At 55.2% G+C, this 19,321-nt stretch overlaps 8 protein-coding genes and 1 non-coding gene across 9 annotated transcripts; 6 read left to right on the top strand and 3 right to left on the bottom strand.

Moving 5' to 3' along the window:
- Positions 1-705: 705 nt before the first annotated feature.
- Positions 706-4,930, bottom strand: SETTUDRAFT_37554 (uncharacterized protein; the record flags this gene model as incomplete). The annotated part of the gene is made up of 4 exons (XM_008024297.1): positions 706-1,645; positions 1,694-4,497; positions 4,544-4,627; positions 4,676-4,930. 4 exons carry the CDS (start codon positions 4,928-4,930, stop codon positions 706-708), a joined length of 4,083 nt encoding a protein of 1,360 aa, XP_008022488.1.
- A 322-nt stretch (positions 4,931-5,252) lies between these two features.
- On the top strand, positions 5,253-6,609 carry SETTUDRAFT_175823 (uncharacterized protein; the record flags this gene model as incomplete). The annotated part of the gene is made up of 2 exons (XM_008024609.1): positions 5,253-5,316; positions 5,379-6,609. The coding sequence occupies 2 exons, from the start codon at positions 5,253-5,255 to the stop codon at positions 6,575-6,577; spliced, it is 1,263 nt and encodes a 420-aa protein (XP_008022800.1). The 3' UTR covers positions 6,578-6,609.
- A 57-nt stretch (positions 6,610-6,666) lies between these two features.
- On the bottom strand, positions 6,667-8,099 carry SETTUDRAFT_167632 (uncharacterized protein). Its single transcript, XM_008024608.1, has 4 exons — positions 7,947-8,099; positions 7,843-7,892; positions 7,728-7,790; positions 6,667-7,656 (listed from the first exon to the last, which is right to left on the bottom strand). Exons 1-4 carry the CDS (start codon positions 8,069-8,071, stop codon positions 6,734-6,736), a joined length of 1,161 nt encoding a protein of 386 aa, XP_008022799.1. The 5' UTR covers positions 8,072-8,099; the 3' UTR covers positions 6,667-6,733.
- Positions 8,100-8,260: 161 nt separating this feature from the next.
- On the top strand, positions 8,261-9,679 carry SETTUDRAFT_167631 (uncharacterized protein). Its single transcript, XM_008024607.1, has 2 exons — positions 8,261-8,607; positions 8,657-9,679. The coding sequence occupies exons 1-2, from the start codon at positions 8,334-8,336 to the stop codon at positions 9,532-9,534; spliced, it is 1,152 nt and encodes a 383-aa protein (XP_008022798.1). The 5' UTR covers positions 8,261-8,333; the 3' UTR covers positions 9,535-9,679.
- A 43-nt stretch (positions 9,680-9,722) lies between these two features.
- On the bottom strand, positions 9,723-11,922 carry SETTUDRAFT_147155 (uncharacterized protein). Its single transcript, XM_008024606.1, has 3 exons — positions 11,877-11,922; positions 11,574-11,823; positions 9,723-11,523 (listed from the first exon to the last, which is right to left on the bottom strand). The coding sequence occupies exons 1-3, from the start codon at positions 11,887-11,889 to the stop codon at positions 9,828-9,830; spliced, it is 1,959 nt and encodes a 652-aa protein (XP_008022797.1). The 5' UTR covers positions 11,890-11,922; the 3' UTR covers positions 9,723-9,827.
- Positions 11,923-12,142: 220 nt separating this feature from the next.
- On the top strand, positions 12,143-13,525 carry SETTUDRAFT_167629 (uncharacterized protein). The gene is made up of 5 exons (XM_008024605.1): positions 12,143-12,355; positions 12,570-12,707; positions 12,759-12,840; positions 12,893-12,958; positions 13,008-13,525. The coding sequence occupies exons 1-5, from the start codon at positions 12,175-12,177 to the stop codon at positions 13,327-13,329; spliced, it is 789 nt and encodes a 262-aa protein (XP_008022796.1). The 5' UTR covers positions 12,143-12,174; the 3' UTR covers positions 13,330-13,525.
- Positions 13,526-13,763: 238 nt separating this feature from the next.
- On the top strand, positions 13,764-13,869 carry SETTUDRAFT_t105. Its single transcript has one exon. It is a non-coding gene; the product is annotated as a tRNA-Met (tRNA).
- A 2,312-nt stretch (positions 13,870-16,181) lies between these two features.
- SETTUDRAFT_37549 (uncharacterized protein) lies at positions 16,182-17,390 on the top strand (the record flags this gene model as incomplete). The annotated part of the gene is made up of 1 exon (XM_008024296.1): positions 16,182-17,390. The coding sequence occupies one exon, from the start codon at positions 16,182-16,184 to the stop codon at positions 17,388-17,390; it is 1,209 nt and encodes a 402-aa protein (XP_008022487.1).
- A 902-nt stretch (positions 17,391-18,292) lies between these two features.
- SETTUDRAFT_159456 (uncharacterized protein) lies at positions 18,293-19,320 on the top strand (the record flags this gene model as incomplete). The annotated part of the gene is made up of 2 exons (XM_008024604.1): positions 18,293-19,023; positions 19,074-19,320. The coding sequence occupies 2 exons, from the start codon at positions 18,293-18,295 to the stop codon at positions 19,318-19,320; spliced, it is 978 nt and encodes a 325-aa protein (XP_008022795.1).
- Between the last annotated feature and the right edge of the window lies 1 nt (position 19,321).

Here is a 19,321-nt window from a genome sequence, read left to right as displayed (position 1 = left end):
AACACCAAGTATACTGCACATTAAGCAAGTAGGTAAGTAAGTAGGTAGGTAAGTAAGCAAGTAAGTAAGCAAGTAATACCCTTCTTTTCAAGAAAATGTCCCCTGGGGAAAAAAATTTTTTAAATAAGAATTTAAGTCTAGGAATAAAAATAACGGGAACTTGTCGTTGAAAAGAAGATAAAAAGGATGATGTGGGTCTTCAATTGCCCAGTTTCAAGTCCAATACTAATTCTACTTTGTCTTTTGCTTATCGTAAACGCTATATACATACATACATGCATACATACATACACACACATACATACTTGGCGCAACGCCCACGCCCACGCCCACGCCCACGCCCACGCCGGCTCCCTCAAATGCCTTACTACAACAACATGCATGCAGAACACTCCCTCTCCTTAAAGAACTTCCAACAAGAAAAATACACATACACACGCACACACACGCACTCAGCTGAGTTAGTACATATATCTAGAAATACCACCTATCAACTTCATTCTTTGTCTCATTCTTTCTGTCTGTGTTTCTTACTAGGTTTACATGTTCATTTCACCATCTCACGCACACACACATGTTTATTAATACGTATGCATGTATATACACGCATGCGTCGCACCCATGCGTCTGTCTGTCCGTCCGCTTTCTAACAATCGCGAAAGCAACAGCCCCAACACGCATTCCTGAATTCTACTCTACTCTACTCTACTCTTCAGCCACGACTTCCCTGGCCCTGCAGACGACACAACCGCTTCCCACCGCCTTCTTGATAACATGTGCGTGTGCGACTTTAGCGCCTACGCTGCGGGACCAGCGGCCTGCGGTTTCGGATTCATCGGCGGCGGCGGCAGCGACTTGTTGCTGGACGCCTGCTGCGACGCTGGGGCTGGCGTTTGTCTTGGGGAGAAGGCAGCTGAGGTGGAAGACGTGGCCGCAGGCGAAGCCGACGAGGGTGTCGCGGGAGGGGGGTAAGGGCGTGTCGGAGTCGGTGGTGATGGCTTCTTCTTCGGCGGTGGGCAGCATGAAGGGACGGTGGCAGCCGACGCAGTGGCCTGGGGGAGCGTCGCCTTGGGGTGGGCTGGCCGGGGTAGGGTCGATGTTGGGGGTTGTGGATACAGCCGTGGAAGTCTTGTCTGCTTTGGCTGTGTATTTGGCGGCTGTCGCTGGATCCATGCCCTTTGTTTCAATGTCGATTGGACCTTTAACAGGTCGCTGCTTGGCTGGCTTCGCGGGGGCTCCATCGTGGCAAGGCACCACTTCGAACTTGACGCCTCGCTTCTGGCCAGCTCGCAGCGTGTCCATGCCTGCTGCTACTTCGCCGCGGAGGACCCGCGCGACGCCTTCAGAGATGGAGTATTGGATTTCGTATTCTCGGACCATGCGCCCAATGCCGTCGCGTAGGCCTTCGATCTCGAGGCCTTCGGGAATGCGCCGGACGAGCTTGATGGGGTCGATGGCTGTGCCGACTTCTTCGAGAAGGCCGCGGATGAAGTGCGGCTTGTCCATGGAGTACTCCAACAGATCGTTCCAGAGGTCAGGATCATCCTGTTCTTTGGCAAACGAGATGGCAAAGCTGACGTCGGAAAGCTTCTCGATGATGAGGTACAGAGCACGCTTCGTTTGACCTGTCTTTGAGAGGATATGTCTAGGTAAGTTAGTCAGCCGTCAGGATGCAATAAGGAACAACACTTACACAAGTTCTGGAATGTACTCTCTCCTCTCACACTCTGCAGTGGCCTTGCTCAGGTCGTAGCTCTGAGATTTGCGAAGGTACTCCATCAGCAGCGGTCGATCATACTCGGCAAACAGCTCGACAATAAGGTCTCCAAACTCTTCGGCGACAAGTTTGCCATCAGCTACCAAACGGTCCTCGGCCACCCGCTCTTTGGCCGTCTTAGCAGTTCGCTCGTGCATCTCCGGCTTCCAAAGTTTCCGCAGATAGAAATGCAAAAAGGGCCTGAATGATGGACTCTTTGCTTGCAGTTGGCTCTCGACATCGCTTGCTGGGATGGTACCTCGGCAGCCCTCCTCAACAAGGACGTTGATAGCTTCTGACGATGCCTCTTCCAGCTCGTCCAACTTGGTTGACGCCGACTTCATCAGTTCTTTGGAGACTCCCATCATGATGAAGCCCGGGATGTCGTCACGCACGGCTTCTACAAGGTGGAAATCCCGTATCAGAGTCATAGCCGCGTCTGCGTTTTGCAGACGGATGTAGCAGCGCAGTGCCTCTCTTTGCCGGCCACTTGCCAGGTACAGCTTCGCCAGACCGTCTTGTAGTATTCGCCAATCTCGGCCTTGTACATCGCCTTCGACAGATTCTTCAGTGACATCGCCGGCAGAGAGCTTGCTCTTGATAGCCTCAATGACACTATTAATGTCAAAGAGATCGGGATCCCAATCCTCGAGCAGATGCTTGAAGCGTATGCGGTCGTGAATGATGTAGTGCCCCAGGATTACCTCGTATACCATCGACGGCAGAGGCGGTTGTATCGGCTTCTTGGGGACATATGGAGAAATCTCGTTGAAATGATTTGTCTGTGCAAACTTCCACACCCAGTGTTCCCACCGCGCAGAAGTTCCCAACACGCGTCCAGCAACCTTGCCCGCTTGTTTCCAGTCGCCGGCGTTGACAAGCTGCTGTACCCATAAATCTCCGATTCGACGCTTCTCCTTCTCTACCGCCGAGTTCTGGTTGGCCCGCGTGGCAGACAATGTCGTCTGAGAATCGTTGTCATCGGCGAAGAATTCATGTAGGCTCCCATGCTGCTTTATCGGTGTACCGGGGTCAGAGGCATCTGAGGGTAGCTGCGCGACGGACGTAATAATCTCGGGGTGGTCCTCTAGTAGTTCCCATGCATCCTTGTAGTTTTCATGCTCCAGTTCCCATTGGAAGTGATCTGAGAGCTCTCGCTTGATGGCCAAGACACAATCGTACGGACTTTGAATGAAAACCTTTAGACCCGCACTAGCAGCATTGGGGTGTGCCTGCGGTTGGCGCCTCATAGATGTTACACTAGCAGCGTTCCCGGCGCTGGCCGACGACATGGATGGCGCTCTGGAGGGCGGCTTGTCAGAGCCGATTTGGAGGTTCATTACGCTGGCCCCCGAGCTGAATATGCGCGCTGCACTAGCACCGACATCCCATATTCCTCCGCCAATAGCTTCCAATGCGCTTCTCTGGGCCGGAGTCATTACCTTGGGGTGTGGCACGTATAGCGTGCCCAAATGGTAGTCGGCTGCTGAGAGGCTCTCGTATCTGCTGACGGTCAAAGAATCGACTTCGACCTCGTCCGACGTCGCAGCATCTATAAGTTTGAGTTCCGGGGAGAGGCCATTTGTGCGACGCTGTCTTCCTCCCCGAGGAGTTGTGTCTGGTCCAGAGACGGGGTTGTCATCATCGTCGCGCGTCCGGTATGCAAGAACAAGAAGTAAAGAAGGGGTATAGAGCGAAATGCCAGAAACAATACAGTCGTCGAAATGAATGCAGCGGATGACATCGGCGCTCCCGACCGATCTCTCCCCCGCATGGCGGCCGACACCAGCTGCTCCTCCAGGGTGCACGTGAACAATCCAAGCGGTGTCTCCCCATCCTATGATGAGTTTCTCGAAGTTCTTCTTGGGCCCTGCCTTGGTAGGCTGCGCAGATCGGTTATGCGGGAGCGTGGCATCCGCCTTGTCTGCAAGATGGTGGCCGTTCATACTCATAATAGCATCATCGTCCGACTCGAGCGACTGGTCGTCTATCCATTCTATTCGCGCCTTCCACACGCTGGCCATGTCTTGCCAAATGCGGCGGTTTGGCTTTTCAACAATGCCGATCCTCTTCCAGGCGTCCTCCGAGTCGGCGCTGTCCAGGTGCAGGTCCGTCCGCATGAGGCGGACACCATGTTCATTCGACCATGCCACGTACCTGCCAGAAAGCGACCACTTGATGGCAGTAATGGTGCCTTCTCCAGAGTGCAGGATGGTATCCCGGCCTCCGTGTCCGCCAAGACCTATTGCTCCCAGCCAGCCGTGTGCCGCCTGCGATGCCGCACTGGTGTTGGCATTGGACCGCACGCCGATTGGGCCTCCGACGGTGTGGATCAGCTCGCCAGCCAGCCCTCCAGACAGGTACGAGCGGTCGTTCTTGTAGTCGGGCGAGAGAGCGACCGCTTGCACCGGACGGCCAAAGTTGCGCAGGGTGACGTCCTTGGGGTCGACGAGCGACGACACGCAGACATGGCCGTCGATAGAAGACGAAGCAATGTAGATCTGGTTCGAGGGCGTGTTTGGCACCTGGGCTTGGCGCGGCGTGCGAGGAGAAGCGTTGCCGGCTGGCGAGTCGGTCCGGCGCGAGGATGCGGTCGTCTGGTCGGCGGACCTCAGATCCGAGGCGGAGGGCACAAAGGGCTGCGAGGCGAGGAGCGGCGACACGGAGAGGGAGGTGACTGAGGCGGCGGGATGGGCATTGTAGGTGCGCAGGATCTGGAATGCGGGAATGCTGAAGGCGTGCTGGGCGGGTTAGCACTGGCGGCGCAGAGAGCGGGGCGAGACTCACGATGTTGCCATTGTGGGTGCCGACAATCTGCGTAGACTGCTTAGCATGTGTCCGGCGGCGAGCGATACATACTCGGTGGAGGCACTGGGAGAGAGAGAGAGAGAGAGAGAGAGCATGGAGCTATGACCGTACCATCTTGTCGCCCGCGACGACAAAGGTGGCGGTCGCGTCGCCATTCCGGTAGACGGGGCCCAGGTCGCGCGTGAGGCGACTGTACTTGAGCTTGGGCTCCTCGTCCATGTCGTCGTCGTCGTCGCCGTCGCCGTCGGGCTCGACGGCCGTGTTGTTTCGCTCGTCGCTGGCTGCGGGCTGCGGACCGCCGTCGTCGTCATGATGGTCGCGCGCCGGCGTGCGCAGAGGCTCGTCGTCGGTGTTTTCCGCAGCCATGCTGGCGGCATGCGCTGCGGCAGGCGTGGCAGAGGCGTAGAAGACGCTCCGGGCGCGCGGGCGTGGTGGGCGGTGGGCGGTGATGCTCTGTAGATGCTATGATGCATATGCATGCTATGCTATGCTGGCCAAGGCGATTCCCGCGGACTTGCAGGGGCCCATGCTCTTCTCCTCCGCACCGCTCCACCCACCCACGCCCGCCCGCCCGCCAGAACCACGCCATATGTCGATGCTCCGCCTGCCCGCCCGCCCAGCGCTGGAAACTATGCCCGACACGCTGCTCCTGCGCGGCCCATGACGAGTATGCGACCCTCTGTCCTCCATGGCCTGCCACGACGCCTGGCTGTCGCTGCCGCCCGCCTGCCGCCCGCCCCTGCAAAAAGGCCGTTCTCGTCGGCCTCAGCACACTGGCGGAAAATAGACTTTGATGCTGCGCCAGCCGCCAAAGACGAGCCCCCAAAGGAGCCCCCGGAAAAGGCGAGCCGCAAGCCTGGCCGCAAGAATGCCTCCAAGACATCGTCGCTGCGCAGCGTGGCCGTCGAAGCGCAGAGGTCCAGGGCCCTGATCAAGTCGAGGGGACGGACGCGCTTCATCGACCCAGATGCCCAGACCAAGACGGTGACCGCATACTGCGCCGCCGAGACGTACGACATTGCTGCTGCCGCCCGCCTCGTCAAGGAGCAGGGCTACGAGCTCGACCCGTTCCAAACAGGCCTCTATCCCCAGGTCATCCACGTGCAGACGTCAGACCGGCCCTCCGAAGTCAAGGACTTCCAGCAGAGCGACATCTTCATCTTCCCCTCGGGCACAGTCGTCACATGGAACGTCCGCGACCGCGAGGCCCTCAAGCTCGTCAACCAAGTGCTGCCCGCCGCCGCCGAGGACTCGCACCTGCATCTCCTCGAGACCGAAGACCTCGACTACCTCGAGGACCCCAGCAAGGAAACGAGCGAAGTCGTCGGCGACACCATTGTGCTAGGCACAAAAGTCGAGACGCCCTCAGACAATGCGTCGTCACTTCAGGCCGAGGAGCCCGACCAACAGCGCCACGAGGTCGACACGGTCCTCGCCAAAATCGCCTTCTCGTCTGGCCTGGCCCGCAGCACCAAGCTCGCCGTCCTCGAAACCCTCTTGTCCGCCTACCAGCATTCCACCCGCGACATCCCCACCATGCTGGCCGCCTCCAAGCCCTTTTCGCCCCGCCGCAGCGCCCCGTTTACGCGCTCCTTCATCCTGCGCAAGACGGGCGAGTTGCTTTCGCTGCGCGCCCAGCTCAACCTCTACTCGGAGCTGACCGACTCCATGCCCGACATCTTCTGGGACTCGCGCCACGAGCTGGGGCTCGGCGAGTACTACGACCAAGTCGGCCGCGCCCTCGACGTCGGCGTCCGCATCAAGGTGCTCAACGAGAAGATTGGCTTCGCTCAGGAAATCGCAAGTGTATTGCGGGAGCAGCTGAGCGAGAAGCACGGCCTGAGGCTCGAATGGGCCATTATCGCCCTCATTGCTGTCGAGGTCGTGCTTGAGTTCTATCGCCACTGGGATGAGCGCAAGGACAGGGATGATCCCGAGAGTACAGAGGCCCTGCTGCGAAGGTACCTTGAGGAGTTGGCTCAGGAAAAGAGAGCACGGCTTACAACCGAGTAAAATCAACAATAATCTACACAAAAAAAATTTGATACCCCACTCAATCAGAGAATATACTACTTTTGAACACACTTTGCACACATACAAAAGAAATCGTCTTGATGCTACAGACCATAGAGCGATACATGAGCTCATCTATTTACAAAGCTTGCTTCTCTATTGGTCGTCAATGACGTGCAGGTACTTCTTCTCTTCCCTCTTCTCCTTCTCGCTCATCGGCGGGAGGTCGTAGTAACTCGAGCTGCGGTATCCCTTGAGGTACTCAAACGTCAAGCTCTTCAGCTCCGCCGGCTCAATCTCCAAGTCCTTGAACGTCTTGGCGTGCTTGTCCACCACTTGGTCAATGAATTCCCGCTCAACCTCGTCGGCTGAGTGGATCGGCCACCAGAGCAGTTTGTTTGCGTAGTACGCAAGGGGCTTGAGCAGCCGCTTGGGCACATTGACATGGCGACGCGGCTTCATTGTCTCCTTCTCCACAAGCTCGTTGAGCTCGGCCATTGAGTACTCGGTGGGGCCGTACAGTTCATACGTCTCGGCTGCCGTCGTGTCGTCGTGGAGCATACGCTCAAGCGCCATGCCAACGTCGATGACGTGCACGGGACGGATACGCTCCTGCAGATGGTTGGCCGTGATGATGTTCGTAGGCGAAGCAAGACGGTGGAGAAGGCGGTCCTCGTATCCAAACATGGGCGCAGGGCGGACAATGGTCGTCTCGGGGTAGATGGACCGCGCTACCTGCTCACCCCTAGCCTTGGTGCGGTAGAACTCGGATGGCGAGTTGAGTTGCGCGCTGTGCGACGAGACTTGGACGAATCGGTCAATATCGTACTTGGCAACAGCATCCACGATACGCTCAGTTCCATGGACGTGTACATCCTCCAGGCTAAAGTTCTTGGTGGGGTAATCGCGGCCAATAAGATTGTAGACAATGTCAGAGTGTCGCACGCTCTCCTCAATAGACGCCGTGTTTCGGAGATCCATTTCGATGAAGATGATCCTGCCCAGATCTCCAGTAACCTTCAAGTGACGCTTGGCCATATCCTCCCGGAAAGGCACGATGACGGTGCATCCCGAACGAGCTGTTCCCTCTGGTTAGCGCGACATGGCCCCCGAATGTTTTGGTCTCCTTTTGGCAGGCATCGTTTCGTACCCAGTCTGTTCACAAGGTATCGGCCCAAGAACCCAGTGGCTCCAAAGACGGTCGCCGTGTATCCTGCGTGTATGTGAGCAGGTCGTCTAGTATGCGGCCCCGGGTCGCAGCGCACCTCCGAGCGAGGATCGTCCACCGGAAACAGTCAGAATGGGCTTGCCAGTCCTAGCCACATGTCAGCAAGTCGCTCTGCGCGCGGGGCCGAACGGTATATCGCACCTGGTTATCCTGACATCCGAGTTGAGCTGCTGCCGGCAAACGGAGGTGGAGAAGTTGGCTACGCGCTTCATGGGCAATTGGGCCGACAGCGCCGCTGACGACCGAGCGCAGCGGAGTGGCAGCATGGTTGCGGCGTTCAATGGCTGCTGAGATGTCGGAATGAGCTTCTGGCGAAGTAGCTGGGACGAGAGGACGTCGGTGGTGCTGGGGCTTGGCGCCATGCGCTAATCGTAGCTTCCGCCGCAACGCCATTCGAGCAACGCATCCCGCCCTCACTCAAACATACACGCCGCCGCCGCTCTCGTGCTCCCAACACAACCCCCACCGCTCTTTGGACCGGCTCACCACACGTCCACACTTATACATCACTGCACATCACCTACAGCCATGGCCATGGACACAGATGCCATCCCGAACCTCTTGGGCGACGCGCGGGACGAGGCACCGGAGGAGCTGCAGGAATACTTCATCGCCTTTGAAGACTTCTGGGAGCGAAAGTTGTGGCATGAGTTGACCGACAAGCTCATCGAGTTCTTCGACCATCCCGGCAGCGCAAAACAGCGGATACCCTTCTTCGAGAACTTCATCAAGAGCTTCGCCAACAAGATCAACCAGCTCAAGCTCGTCACCTTGGGGCTGAACGCAGCATCACAGTATCAGGGTAGGTGAACCAATGCCAGCTGGTAGATTACAGGTGCTGACTTTGATAGACGACAAGGAGCGCCTCACATTCGTCAACGAGCTCGCAAAGAGCGTCAACAAGCCAGCCTCACAAGACGCCTACGTCTACGCCACAGTCGCTGCCGCCAGCATACAGCTACGGTTACGGGACGAGGAGGGTGCAAAGAAGAAGCTCGACGAGTGTGAGCAGATAATTGACCAGTTCGACTCAGTCGAGACCGTCGTCCATGCGTCATTCTACCGTGCGAGCGCCGAATACTACAAGTCGAAGCACGAGTTCGCCGCATACTACAAGAATGCCCTGCTGTTCCTCGCCTGTGTCGATCTGAACGATCTCGAACTCCGTGAGCGCCAGTCTCGCGCCTACGACCTGAGCATCGCCGCGCTGGTCTCAGACTCCATCTACAACTTTGGAGAGCTGCTACTACACCCCATCCTCGACTCCCTGGTCAACACCCCACACGCATGGCTGCGCGATCTTCTGTTCGCCTTCAACAGGGGTGACCTGATGGCGTACGACGTTCTGTCGAATAACATTACCAAGGTCCCGCTTCTCAAGGAGCACCAGACATTCCTCTACCAGAAGATCTCGCTCTCGGCCCTGACAGAGACCGTCTTCCGCCGCCCACCACACGACCGCGCCATGACGTTTTCCGAAATCTCGCAAGAGACCAAGGTTCAACCCAACGAGATTGAGCATTTGATCATGAAGGCGCTCAGCTTGGGTCTGCTCAAGGGCCAGATTGACCAGGTCGCGGAGATTGCGCGCATCAACTGGGTTCAACCCAAGGTGCTGGATATGAAGCAGATTGAGGGCATGAGGCAACGACTCAAAGAGTGGGATGCCAGCGTCAACCAGCTAGGCAACTGGATCGAGGGTGTAGGCAAAGACGTGTGGGCCGCTTAAGCGGGGATGCCCAGCTGAAATGGCCTTGAAAATAGAGGGGCAGTCTTGAGCCTGCAGAGCCAGGCTCCATACTATGTAATCATAGAGAATCGCCGTCGTAGTCTGACACGGTTGACACGGCTGACGAACGAACGGACTCATTCATGACACCAATTTTTTTTTGGATATTTTTATTTTTGACACCATATTTGTGATGTTTTGCTACATAGCTTACATGATCAGGATTTCTACTATGCAATTCGCTTTTTACTCGATTTACACACACATATATATATCCCCCGTCTCCTCATTACTTACTCCCACATACCCGTCGAAACAACAATAGCGCCAACAAGCCATGCAGGGAACCAAACGAGCCAATACACCACCTGGGTCCACATGCCCCAGACATGCCAGCCAATAGCACTCTGCACCAGGACCTGCATGAGGTCGGCACCGAGGATCTTTGTGCCCGTCTGGACGACCAAGAGGGGGTTGAGCACGGCGAGAATAAGGAGCTGCAGACCCGTGAGTCCGTTATGCGCTGTTTTGCGGACAAAGCTCAGGGGCACGCAGGCGACGCCTACGATGACGCTGAGGGAGAAATTGAGCGTGGCAAGCGCGGCGAGAACCATGCCGAGGAGGAGCAGGGAGAAGCATTGGAGGAGACATAGGGCCTGCGGCGTGAGGATCTCGGGGGCAGACCAGTACACGAGAAAGGTGACGGCGACGGGGAAGAGTGTCGTGATGTTGCAGGCCGTGATGAAGAGGCCTGGCAGGTGGTCGCTGTCCCAGTTGCTGAAGAGGTACAGCGGAATCAGACCCAAGGCGTGGGCGGCGAGGACGAGGACAAGAGGGAATAGGAGGTGGCGTTCTGTTACTTTTGTGGACTCTGCAGGGACGACTGCGAGGGAGCCGTCTTTTTGGACGATTTCGGTGGCGGGTTCAGACTTTTTGGCTGTGTCTTGTTTCTTGGCGTCCTCTTCTTTGGGCTCCTCCTTGGCTTCTTCCTTTTCAGGGCCCTTCTTCTCGGTCGGGGCTGGCTTTGCAGGTTTTCCGGCCTGTGGCTTTGTAGCGGCGGGGTTTTCAACCGTGTCTTGGATGCGTCCGCTCTTGACCCACAGTGCCATTGCGGCGATGCTGAAGTTGATGGCAATCATCATGGCCGACGGGAGGTATGTACCAATACTGACAAAGCGCCTGTCTTGCAGTAAGAGGTAGAAGAAGAAGCTCTGGTGGAAGTGCTCGAGGAGGTTGTTCAAGCTGCGGAACAGCGATTCGACAGTCTTTCCAAGCGACATCTCGTCGTGCCAGCCATTGCCAACAGTCACCAGCGTGATGGCATCAACATGGTACGGAATAAACGACGAATGAGGCCCAGTTGCGTGGCCCAGACCTTGCGAAAGCATGCCTCGAAGCATGGTCTGAAGGCGCTCCTTGTACGAGTCGCCATGGTCCCACATGCGCTGAATCACGCATCCAATGCCCAGCTGGCCAGACGCAATTTGGACTGCAGTGTTGAACAAATCAAGGTTGGGAAGCTGGCCGTTGATGCCATCATACACAATATGCAGCTTGTCGTATCGGTGGCCCCATGGACCAGCGGGATAGTCGACAGCAACCGCGCCTTGCAATGCCCCGCTCTTGATCTTCAACCCCTCGACATAGCGCGTGTCGTGTGCCTCGTGGTATGCGTCGACCCAGGCCTGTGATCCGATTGTGCTGTCGCCGGGAATGAGGAAGATGATGTCCTTGCTCCACAGACTCCAGCGCTTGAAGTAGCGCGCCAGCGTGAGAACCAATGCGACGCCGGAGTTGTTCATCTCATCCTCCATGTTGGTCCATGCTCCGATGAGCACAATGGCCTCCGTGGCGTCGGCGCGCGGTCCCTGCAGAATGGCATAGACGTTTTCGTTTGCGATTGTGCGGTTCGAGACCGTATAGTTGTAATGCTGTGTTGCGACCTTGAGGTTCTGTTCGCGGAAAATCGCCTCGAGCTTCGCAGAGCGTCTGGGGGCAGTCAGCCTCGGCGGTCCATCCATCGGGGCAAGTCAACCTACTCTGCAACGGGCCTGTCCTTCAGGGCGTGGACCTCATGGCGGTAGGCGCGAAAGACGTTGTGCTCGCTGCCGGTAAAGTACGTGTGTACCTGGCCGGGAAGAAGGGCGTTCTCCGAGATGTAGGTGCGGCGCGAGTACTCGTTCAGCGGAAGCACCAGCAGCCATCCGATGCCCACGACAATCAGGAGGGCCGAGAGGTAGGGCGGTATCTTGAGCAGGCGCTTATCTTGCCGGAGCGCCAGCAGCGATGCTTGGTCTGTTAGCAATGGGGCTCTGCCTGGTGTTGCGGGTCGCCGTGCTTACAGAGCAGGGCCATGGCGACGTCTCAATGGCGCCTCGTGTGGGAGGGGAGAGGGAGAGGGAGGGGGCAGAAAAGGTGCGTTCGTGTCCTTCGCTCTGCCCAGCATCCCACCGAGTCTGTCTGGGAAGGTGGTCCAGTCGCCGTCCAGTCGCCGTCCAGTCCCAGTCCAGTGCGCGTCCACGGCGGCGGGAGGATCGTCACTAGCGCACCGCGACCCTGTCCATGGACTTGGACTTGTCTTCTGTCTGCTCACCTTCCCGCAGTCGCCGCAGCCTTCTCCCCCACTGCGCCGCTCCGATCATGCCTGCGAGCTCGCTGCCCCAGTTCAATCCCCTGCGCATACGCTCCTATATCCTGCGCCTGCCCTTCTGCACAAAGTTGCTCGTCGCGGCCATTGTCGGCCTATGGGCTGCGGCAATTCCCTTTCCCTGGATTAGGGACGCTGGACGGTTGGAGCCGGCTAAGATGGACCTGACGCAGAGTAGGTATTCCTTTTGGTTCCGGGCATGAGGGTACTGGCCTCAGCCGCCTGTGCTGTCGTGACGGATTGCGGCACCGTCGGAAGCGTGGGACCTAGACATGAGCGCAAGGCACTTACACATCCTACGTCGGAACTACTGGGCCCTACACGGCTTGTAACACGGCGCGGGCTGTTTGCACTAGTTGGAGGCTATGCTAATCAAATGTACGCGTAGTGCACCGACTCAACCTGTTTCCCGTCTTGCACTGGAACTTCCTCCACATGATATTCAACCTCATCGCCGTCACTCCACTTGTTGAGCGCTTCGAGTCGGAATACGGGACACTGGTCACGTTGGCGCTATTCACCGGACGTAAGGAGCACCAGCAGTGGTTTGCATGAGTGGAAGCTGACCCAATGGCAGCATTCGGGACAATACCAGGAGGCATATATACGTTGTTGGAGAAATTCGTTCTGAGGAGCAACACGGCCGTCATGGGCGCGAGGTGTGTACATGGCGCCATTTGAAGGCCGTGATTCAGTACTAACACCGGGTAGCGTATGGGTATTCCTCTTACTAGCGGCCGAAGTCATGAAGACGTCCAAGACAAACCCCTCGTTCAGGTACATCAACCCCTTTCCTACATCCCTCCAATCGCTCATTGTTTGCCAGTGTCGGACCCTACAAGATTCCCACCTGGACCACCCCACTTATCCTCATCGTCTTCACCAGCATCCTCGTCCCATACGTCAGTCTGGTCGGCCATCTCTGCGGTGCAGCTCTCGGGTACCTTTGGGCAACTGGATGGATCAAGTTTCTCGTACCGCACGAGAAGATTCTGAGGTGGATTGAAACAAAACTCAACTTGCTGGGAAGGCTGCCACATTACGTTAGTGTGGATCAGAAGACATATGGACGGTACGGTGTACTGCCAACAACAAGCATCCCCCTAGGCAACAGGAGTCCAGACGGTGGGCAGCGTCTCGGGCCATGATCTACAGAGCAGGTGCCGTGGCTGAAGGTTGGCTTGTTTACCGGCGTTTTGCATCGTGTATGGAGTTCACGCTTTGGAGCGGCGTACAAGGCGTTTCTTGCAAAGGGCTGTTGTAATATACACGACGAGACTTTTGGTGCGGATATACGGGGTCCAGGTGCCATGATACAATAGTAATACTCGCAAAAGTACTTTTTCCTATCACGCCAACCCTCGACCCTCTATTCGCCTGCCTTGCTTCTGCAGGCCTCCCACTAGCTCCAGCCAACCCCTCATCTCGCAGGATATCTCTGCTGCCCCACCTACGCAACCCACACCCACCTTTTCCGTTTCCACATTCTTCAAACGCCGGTGTTTTATGAGTACGCTTACATGATATACCAAAAAATTCCGTTCCCCGTCATGAATCACCAACTCAAGCATAAGCTTGAATCGTCTCGTTGGTGTAGTTGGTTATCACGTGGGTCTCATATCTTCATATATGACTACTAGTTTCTAGTAGATATCCCAAGGCCGCCAGTTCGAGTCTGGCACGGGACAAGTGATTCTTTTTTGCACTTGCATTGGTCGTGAGAAGACCGTTTTTGTGCAATGTGCGATGCGATGCAATGCGGGTATGGACGGGCTTACTTTTTTGGCCTATGCAAAGCATGACCAACACCACACGCATGCAGTGATGATGACGATGACGATGACGATATTTACTGATATGAATTTTTCGCCGCTCCATGCGCAGAATCCAGAGGCGGAGATGCAGTCGTGAAGAAACTCGGAAATCAACCGTTGTGTGCGGAAAGATGAGGGGTGATGTTGTTGTGTCCTCGATTTCCATCTTGCTTGATTTTTTTTCCATTTTTCACTATGTCAAAATTGCGCGCGCCCGTTGCCGTAGGTCAGTATACTTAAGTATACTCCAGTCCATGTTGGGTGGTGGGGCAAACCCCAAACCCCATTTTCTCGTCTCAAAACCAGGTTTTGAGACGCGACACACTACTCAAAGGGGCAACTTTGTCTGGGGGCTGTAGATTGCGGCACTATCAGAGGGGCAGGAAAATAAAAGCCAGATTGTGAGGGGCACACATATGGCGGGGTGTGTGTGCGTGGGTGTGGGTGTGTGGACATGGAGGGGCTGGCCACCGACCGCTGCGTAGAGGGGCAAACGGGCTGGTCGGTCTGGGGAGCCTTCCCCCCCCTGTGGTTGGGAAGGAGGAGGTTTTTTTTCCGACGCCGGTGAGAGTGGAGGTGGTGAAGAACGAACACGAGTGGCGAGGGGGATGTTTTCTCGCTCGAGTTAGTTAGAGATCTTGTTCGATTCGAGGTCTGGATATCCCCCGTGTTACAATGAATGGTACTTTGGTGAACGAGGAGTTGCTTTCGAACATGGTGGCAAGCTAGCTTACTTACTTACACCCCCATGCCCTGCGCACTGATGCGGTGATCCTCATGTTTGTGGTTATCCGCCCCCTTAAATATCTACTCAAGAGAGCCATAGGGTCTTATTTTCCCTTCCTCGTCTCCGGTTTTCGAGCGTGCGAGCGTGGTAGCGCGGTGTTCCGGCTCGGTGGGAAGTGAGCGTGTAAGTGGGCGGGAAAGTCCTCTGTGGGTGGTTGATTACTGTGAAGATTCTGGATTTTCGTTTGGATTCTGGTGTAGGTTGTTTTGGGGTGTAAGGCCAGAGTTAAAGAGCATTGAGCTGGAAGGCATGGGCCCAAGTGAGATGCGAATGGAGAAGCGGTGAAGTACTTTAGGTTGTGGGAGGTGCTGAACCACCGCTATACAGATGAGAGATTGGCAAGAGGAGACTGTGGGAAGAAATATAGTGTTAGTATGTGCAGTAAGCGGATGCAAACGGTACAGTTCAAGACAGTGTTGGCTTTGGATGATAGGGTTGTCAGTCTCGCATCCATACACTGCGATGACGGTTTCCATGCGCATGGTTATAGTTCTTGCGGAACTCGGGTCCTGAGCATATTCTGGTCGCATAGGATGATAGTGATAATAGATTATGATTTATTCTCAGCTCGCAGTATTTAAATCGGAAACTAGACTGCATGTGCACCAGTGGATGAATCGAACAAAACGTGACACTACAGTTTGTGGCTTATGATGGAAAATCGCGATGTTGCATGAATGATGGAAATGAAAAACTGTGGAACCTTTAAAGTCATTATTGAGTTACGGTTACCTGCTCCCAAAAACATTTCTTAGCCTAAACTGACCAGGGTCCTATGATATCAGGCACTTGTAAGAAACCACTGGTCGAATACCGTCCTTTAGTAGTTGAATACTCTTCATTCTCTATGTCTCCCAGACGAGGATCTTCTCAGAATACTATTTATTGTATTCAAGGAATGACGTTCGTCCAACTGCTGGCCACAAGTAGTCGTTATAGATGAAGCAATTTCCAGGTGCCCATCACTATCCGTACAACACCGCTTAACTATCCAAAATACGTTTCAACTACATTCCCTCCTTCCTTGGCAGACACTGTCACTACCTTGGATTAGCTGCAATGTACCTATTTTCATATGTAGCGCTGGAGGCCTGACATTTAATGACCTGGTCCAAATTACCCGCTGTTCCTGCAGAAACGAGGCCCCCAAAACATCTTGAATGGCGGTGCTCACTCGCTACCGTTCAGTTTTCTCAATGCCTAGCCTGTGCCGTGTTAGCCGTGGACATGGTTCGACTTTGTGTGTATGCCTCCTTATGCCCATCCTTAGTTACTAGCCATGTATTTATGGATTGGTTTCTCTTGGTTCCTTCCTTTCTAGCCACAAGTGCAGATACCGCATGCGCCCTGTGGCGGCGCAGCCTTGTACTTTAGATACACAGCCCATGTACTCTTTTGTATGCCACCACTTACCTTTAACTCCATTAATCGAAGCATTGATGATCGCTTTTACGATATTCACACCTCAGATACCATGAGATCCAGCACACTCTCTGTCGTTGCCCTCGGAGGACTTGTATCTGCTCAATACGATGTTGACCCAAACGATGTGAACAATGCCGTCGCCAACATCTCATCTTGCCAGAGCATCACCTGCAACATGCCCTTTGACACCATCTGCACAAAAAATTCCGAACCAGGAACGGCCTCCACTGTGGGCATCGTAGCCGACGCGATCACAGTTAGCCCAAGCGAAGCATCAATCGCAAACCTTTCGTTCACACTCGTCACAGGGATGAGTGATCCAGGTTACAAAAGTCTTGCAAGCGATCAGTACGAATTTGCCGATGCACAGCTTTTCGTGGGTCTCAGCCGCAGCCTCAAGACAGACTACTACCCAACGGGCTGCGCCTTGATGCTGCAGTACCAGGGGCAGACGTTCCCACTAGAGCAGTACCCAGGCAATGTCACGAGGACATCCGAAGCTCAGAACACGACTTCTTGCGAGGGCATCCTGCACCCCCGCTGCCAAGCGGCACTCGCCGAGATGATTCTGAGATTCCAGCCTACATCATCGCCTGATCCGGACTCTTCACACGAGGCTTCCAGCAACTGCACACAACTGACCACGTACTTGAACACGCAACTGACAAATAGCCGCGGTACGTGTGGACAAGGGTTTGGAACATGGCTTGCAAGCTCGATCAAAGTCAGCGGCGGATCTTTACCTTCACCCGTATCCTTGGACGACGCGCTCTCGAATTCCCTCGGCGGCGACGGATGCTATCCCGTATTACCTGAGGACTACCGACTCTTCAAGGTTGCAGAGACAAGACATGTTTACTATACCGATCCGCCCACCGCCGACGCAGCCTTCTACAGCAAGACCGACGCCTTCTACAGCAAGACCGACGCCGGTCTGTCGGGCTGGACTCCAGTCATTACTCTCTGGAACGACGAGGGTGGGGACTGGAATGTTAGAGAAGCCACGATCCAGTTCACGTGCTTGAGCACGCTTAAGACGAATGGCGAGAAACCGGAAAGTCCGTATGAGCATAGCAGCGATTCCGGTGCTTCGTCCATATGGAGGCGCTCTGCCTCGTATGTTTTTGCGTCATGGCTGGTGGGATTCTGGCTTGTCAAAATGATTATGAGTGGTGGGTATTGATGATCAGGGTGTTGATGATTAGGGTGTGTGCGTTATGGGAGAGACTACATAGTGTAAATTACGACTTACTTATTGTCTACATTGGAACCACTGTAGAACAAGTACGGCTAGACCAAGCACTGGTGTACTACTGTAGTTATAGTTACACTAACCGAACATGCCATATACACAACAACAACAACAACAAGAAAAGCCATTAATCGTCTTGCAAACCCGCAATGAGGGGTTAACCACCAAAACTACATGAGTAAGTACCCCGTACTTACGCGCCAAGTAGCATTGATCAGACCAATCCACCCACTCATCCACAAAACGCTCATTACCCTTATTTCCCCCATGCAGCAATGTATGAATAAGCTCAAAAGCCGCACAGTACGTATCCGACTCCATTGCCCACCTTGCTCGTACTCCTTATCAAGCAAAGACCCCCATAATCCGGCCGATCCCCATGTCCGCCAGGTTCCAGTATCTCGCTAAGTACTAGAACGGGCGCCAAGTACTTACGTACTTATATCCGACGGCATCCGGGACGTACGAAGAAGCACGGAGCTGAGTTCCGCACGAGAGATGGCAGTACAGGGCGGGGGGGGGGGGGTGTACGTGGTAATGCCGGCGCTGTGGGTACTTGGCATCGGTAATAGCGGAGTTTAGTTTACTTGGTGGACCAGAATGGTGTTGTTCTTGCTTGCCTGACCGGACTTGGGAGCTGAAAAAGGCGAGCATGTGTAATGGCAGCCTGGAGAAGGAAGGACAAAGAGAGTATATATATGTTGAGGCTGCAATACTGTGTTCAGCATTGACTGGGTATATCTATTGATATCAAGGGACATTTCTCCATTGATACTCTTGCAACACACACACACACATAATTATCTACCAATTCCATTACCACATCCACCACAATGGCCTCACCCCTCCCATACAACCGACAAAACGCACTTGCATCGAGCATCGCGGCCGACAACGCCTCCAGCATAGCCGCCAAGATAGTGCTCACAACGGGCGTAACCCAAGGCGGACTGGGCGCCACATTTGTCGAGGAAATCGCAAAGCATGGTCCCCAACTGATTATCCTTGCCGGGCGGTCCCCCGCAAAAGTACAAGCCACAGCCGACAAGATCAAAGCGGATCCCGCGAGCGCAAACGTGCAGGTGCGCGTGCTGACGCTCGATCTCGCGTCGCAGAAGCAGATCCGCGAGGCGGCCAAAGAGGTCCTGGAGTACCGGGAGGACCGCATCGATGTGCTTGTCAATTCGGCGGGGACAATGGGCGGGGAATACCGGACGACGCCCGAGGGGATCGAGCACCACTTTGGCGCCAACCACGTTGGTCATTTCCTGTTTACCAATCTCATCATGCCCAAGCTGCTTGCGGCGCCGGCACCGCGAATTGTCAATGTGTCGAGCGATGGGCATCGCATGAGCGGGGTACGTTTTGAAGATCCGAATTCCCAGGATGGCCGCGTGTACGATAAATGGGAGGCGTACGGGCAGAGCAAGACGGCGAACATCTTGTTTACGAATGCGCTGGTTGACAAGCTGGGGCACAGGGGGTTGAGGGCGTATGCTTTGCATCCGGGTCAAACCCTCGGCACGTCGCTTGCAGTGAGCTTTACCGACGAGGATATGGCGGCGTTGAGTATGCTTCCCATGGCAAGTTTCTGGTTCGGACAACTGCTAACAGAAGTGTAGAAGTCAAGGACAAGGAGATTGGGTGGACGCGTGAGTTTGATATCAAGTCGCTCGACGAATGTGCTGCTACGCACGTTGTAGCGGCTTTTGATCCGAGGCTGGATGACCACAACGGTGCTTATCTGCACGATGGAAATATAGCGCCAGAGGAGGTGCGGCCAACGGCGAAGCAGCCAGGCGACGGTGAGAAGCTGTGGAAGCTGAGCGAGAAGCTCGTTGGACAAGAGTTCGCCTACTGAG

Source organism: Exserohilum turcica, assembly GCF_000359705.1.
Source record: "Exserohilum turcica Et28A unplaced genomic scaffold SETTUscaffold_12, whole genome shotgun sequence".
Lineage (NCBI taxonomy): Eukaryota > Fungi > Ascomycota > Dothideomycetes > Pleosporales > Pleosporaceae > Exserohilum > Exserohilum turcicum.
This window is presented reverse-complemented; position numbering and strand designations above follow the sequence as displayed.

Excerpts from the sequence above, each read along its gene's own strand:
- SETTUDRAFT_167629 (XM_008024605.1), top strand. The coding sequence starts at position 12,175 with ATGCCTGCGAGCTCGCTGCCCCAGTTCAATCCCCTGCGCATACGCTCC. Across the intron at positions 12,841-12,892 it reads ACGGCCGTCATGGGCGCGAG|CGTATGGGTATTCCTCTTAC; the intron begins GTGTGTACATGG and ends AACACCGGGTAG. Across the intron at positions 12,959-13,007 it reads AAGACAAACCCCTCGTTCAG|TGTCGGACCCTACAAGATTC; the intron begins GTACATCAACCC and ends ATTGTTTGCCAG.
- SETTUDRAFT_167632 (XM_008024608.1), bottom strand. The coding sequence starts at position 8,071 with ATGCTGCCACTCCGCTGCGCTCGGTCGTCAGCGGCGCTGTCGGCCCAA. Across the intron at positions 7,893-7,946 it reads TCGGATGTCAGGATAACCAG|GACTGGCAAGCCCATTCTGA; the intron begins GTGCGATATACC and ends ACATGTGGCTAG. Across the intron at positions 7,657-7,727 it reads ATACCTTGTGAACAGACTGG|CTCGTTCGGGATGCACCGTC; the intron begins GTACGAAACGAT and ends CAGAGGGAACAG.
- SETTUDRAFT_147155 (XM_008024606.1), bottom strand. Across the intron at positions 11,524-11,573 it reads AAGGACAGGCCCGTTGCAGA|ACGCTCTGCGAAGCTCGAGG; the intron begins GTAGGTTGACTT and ends GACTGCCCCCAG.
- SETTUDRAFT_167631 (XM_008024607.1), top strand. The coding sequence starts at position 8,334 with ATGGCCATGGACACAGATGCCATCCCGAACCTCTTGGGCGACGCGCGG. Across the intron at positions 8,608-8,656 it reads CGCAGCATCACAGTATCAGG|ACGACAAGGAGCGCCTCACA; the intron begins GTAGGTGAACCA and ends TGACTTTGATAG.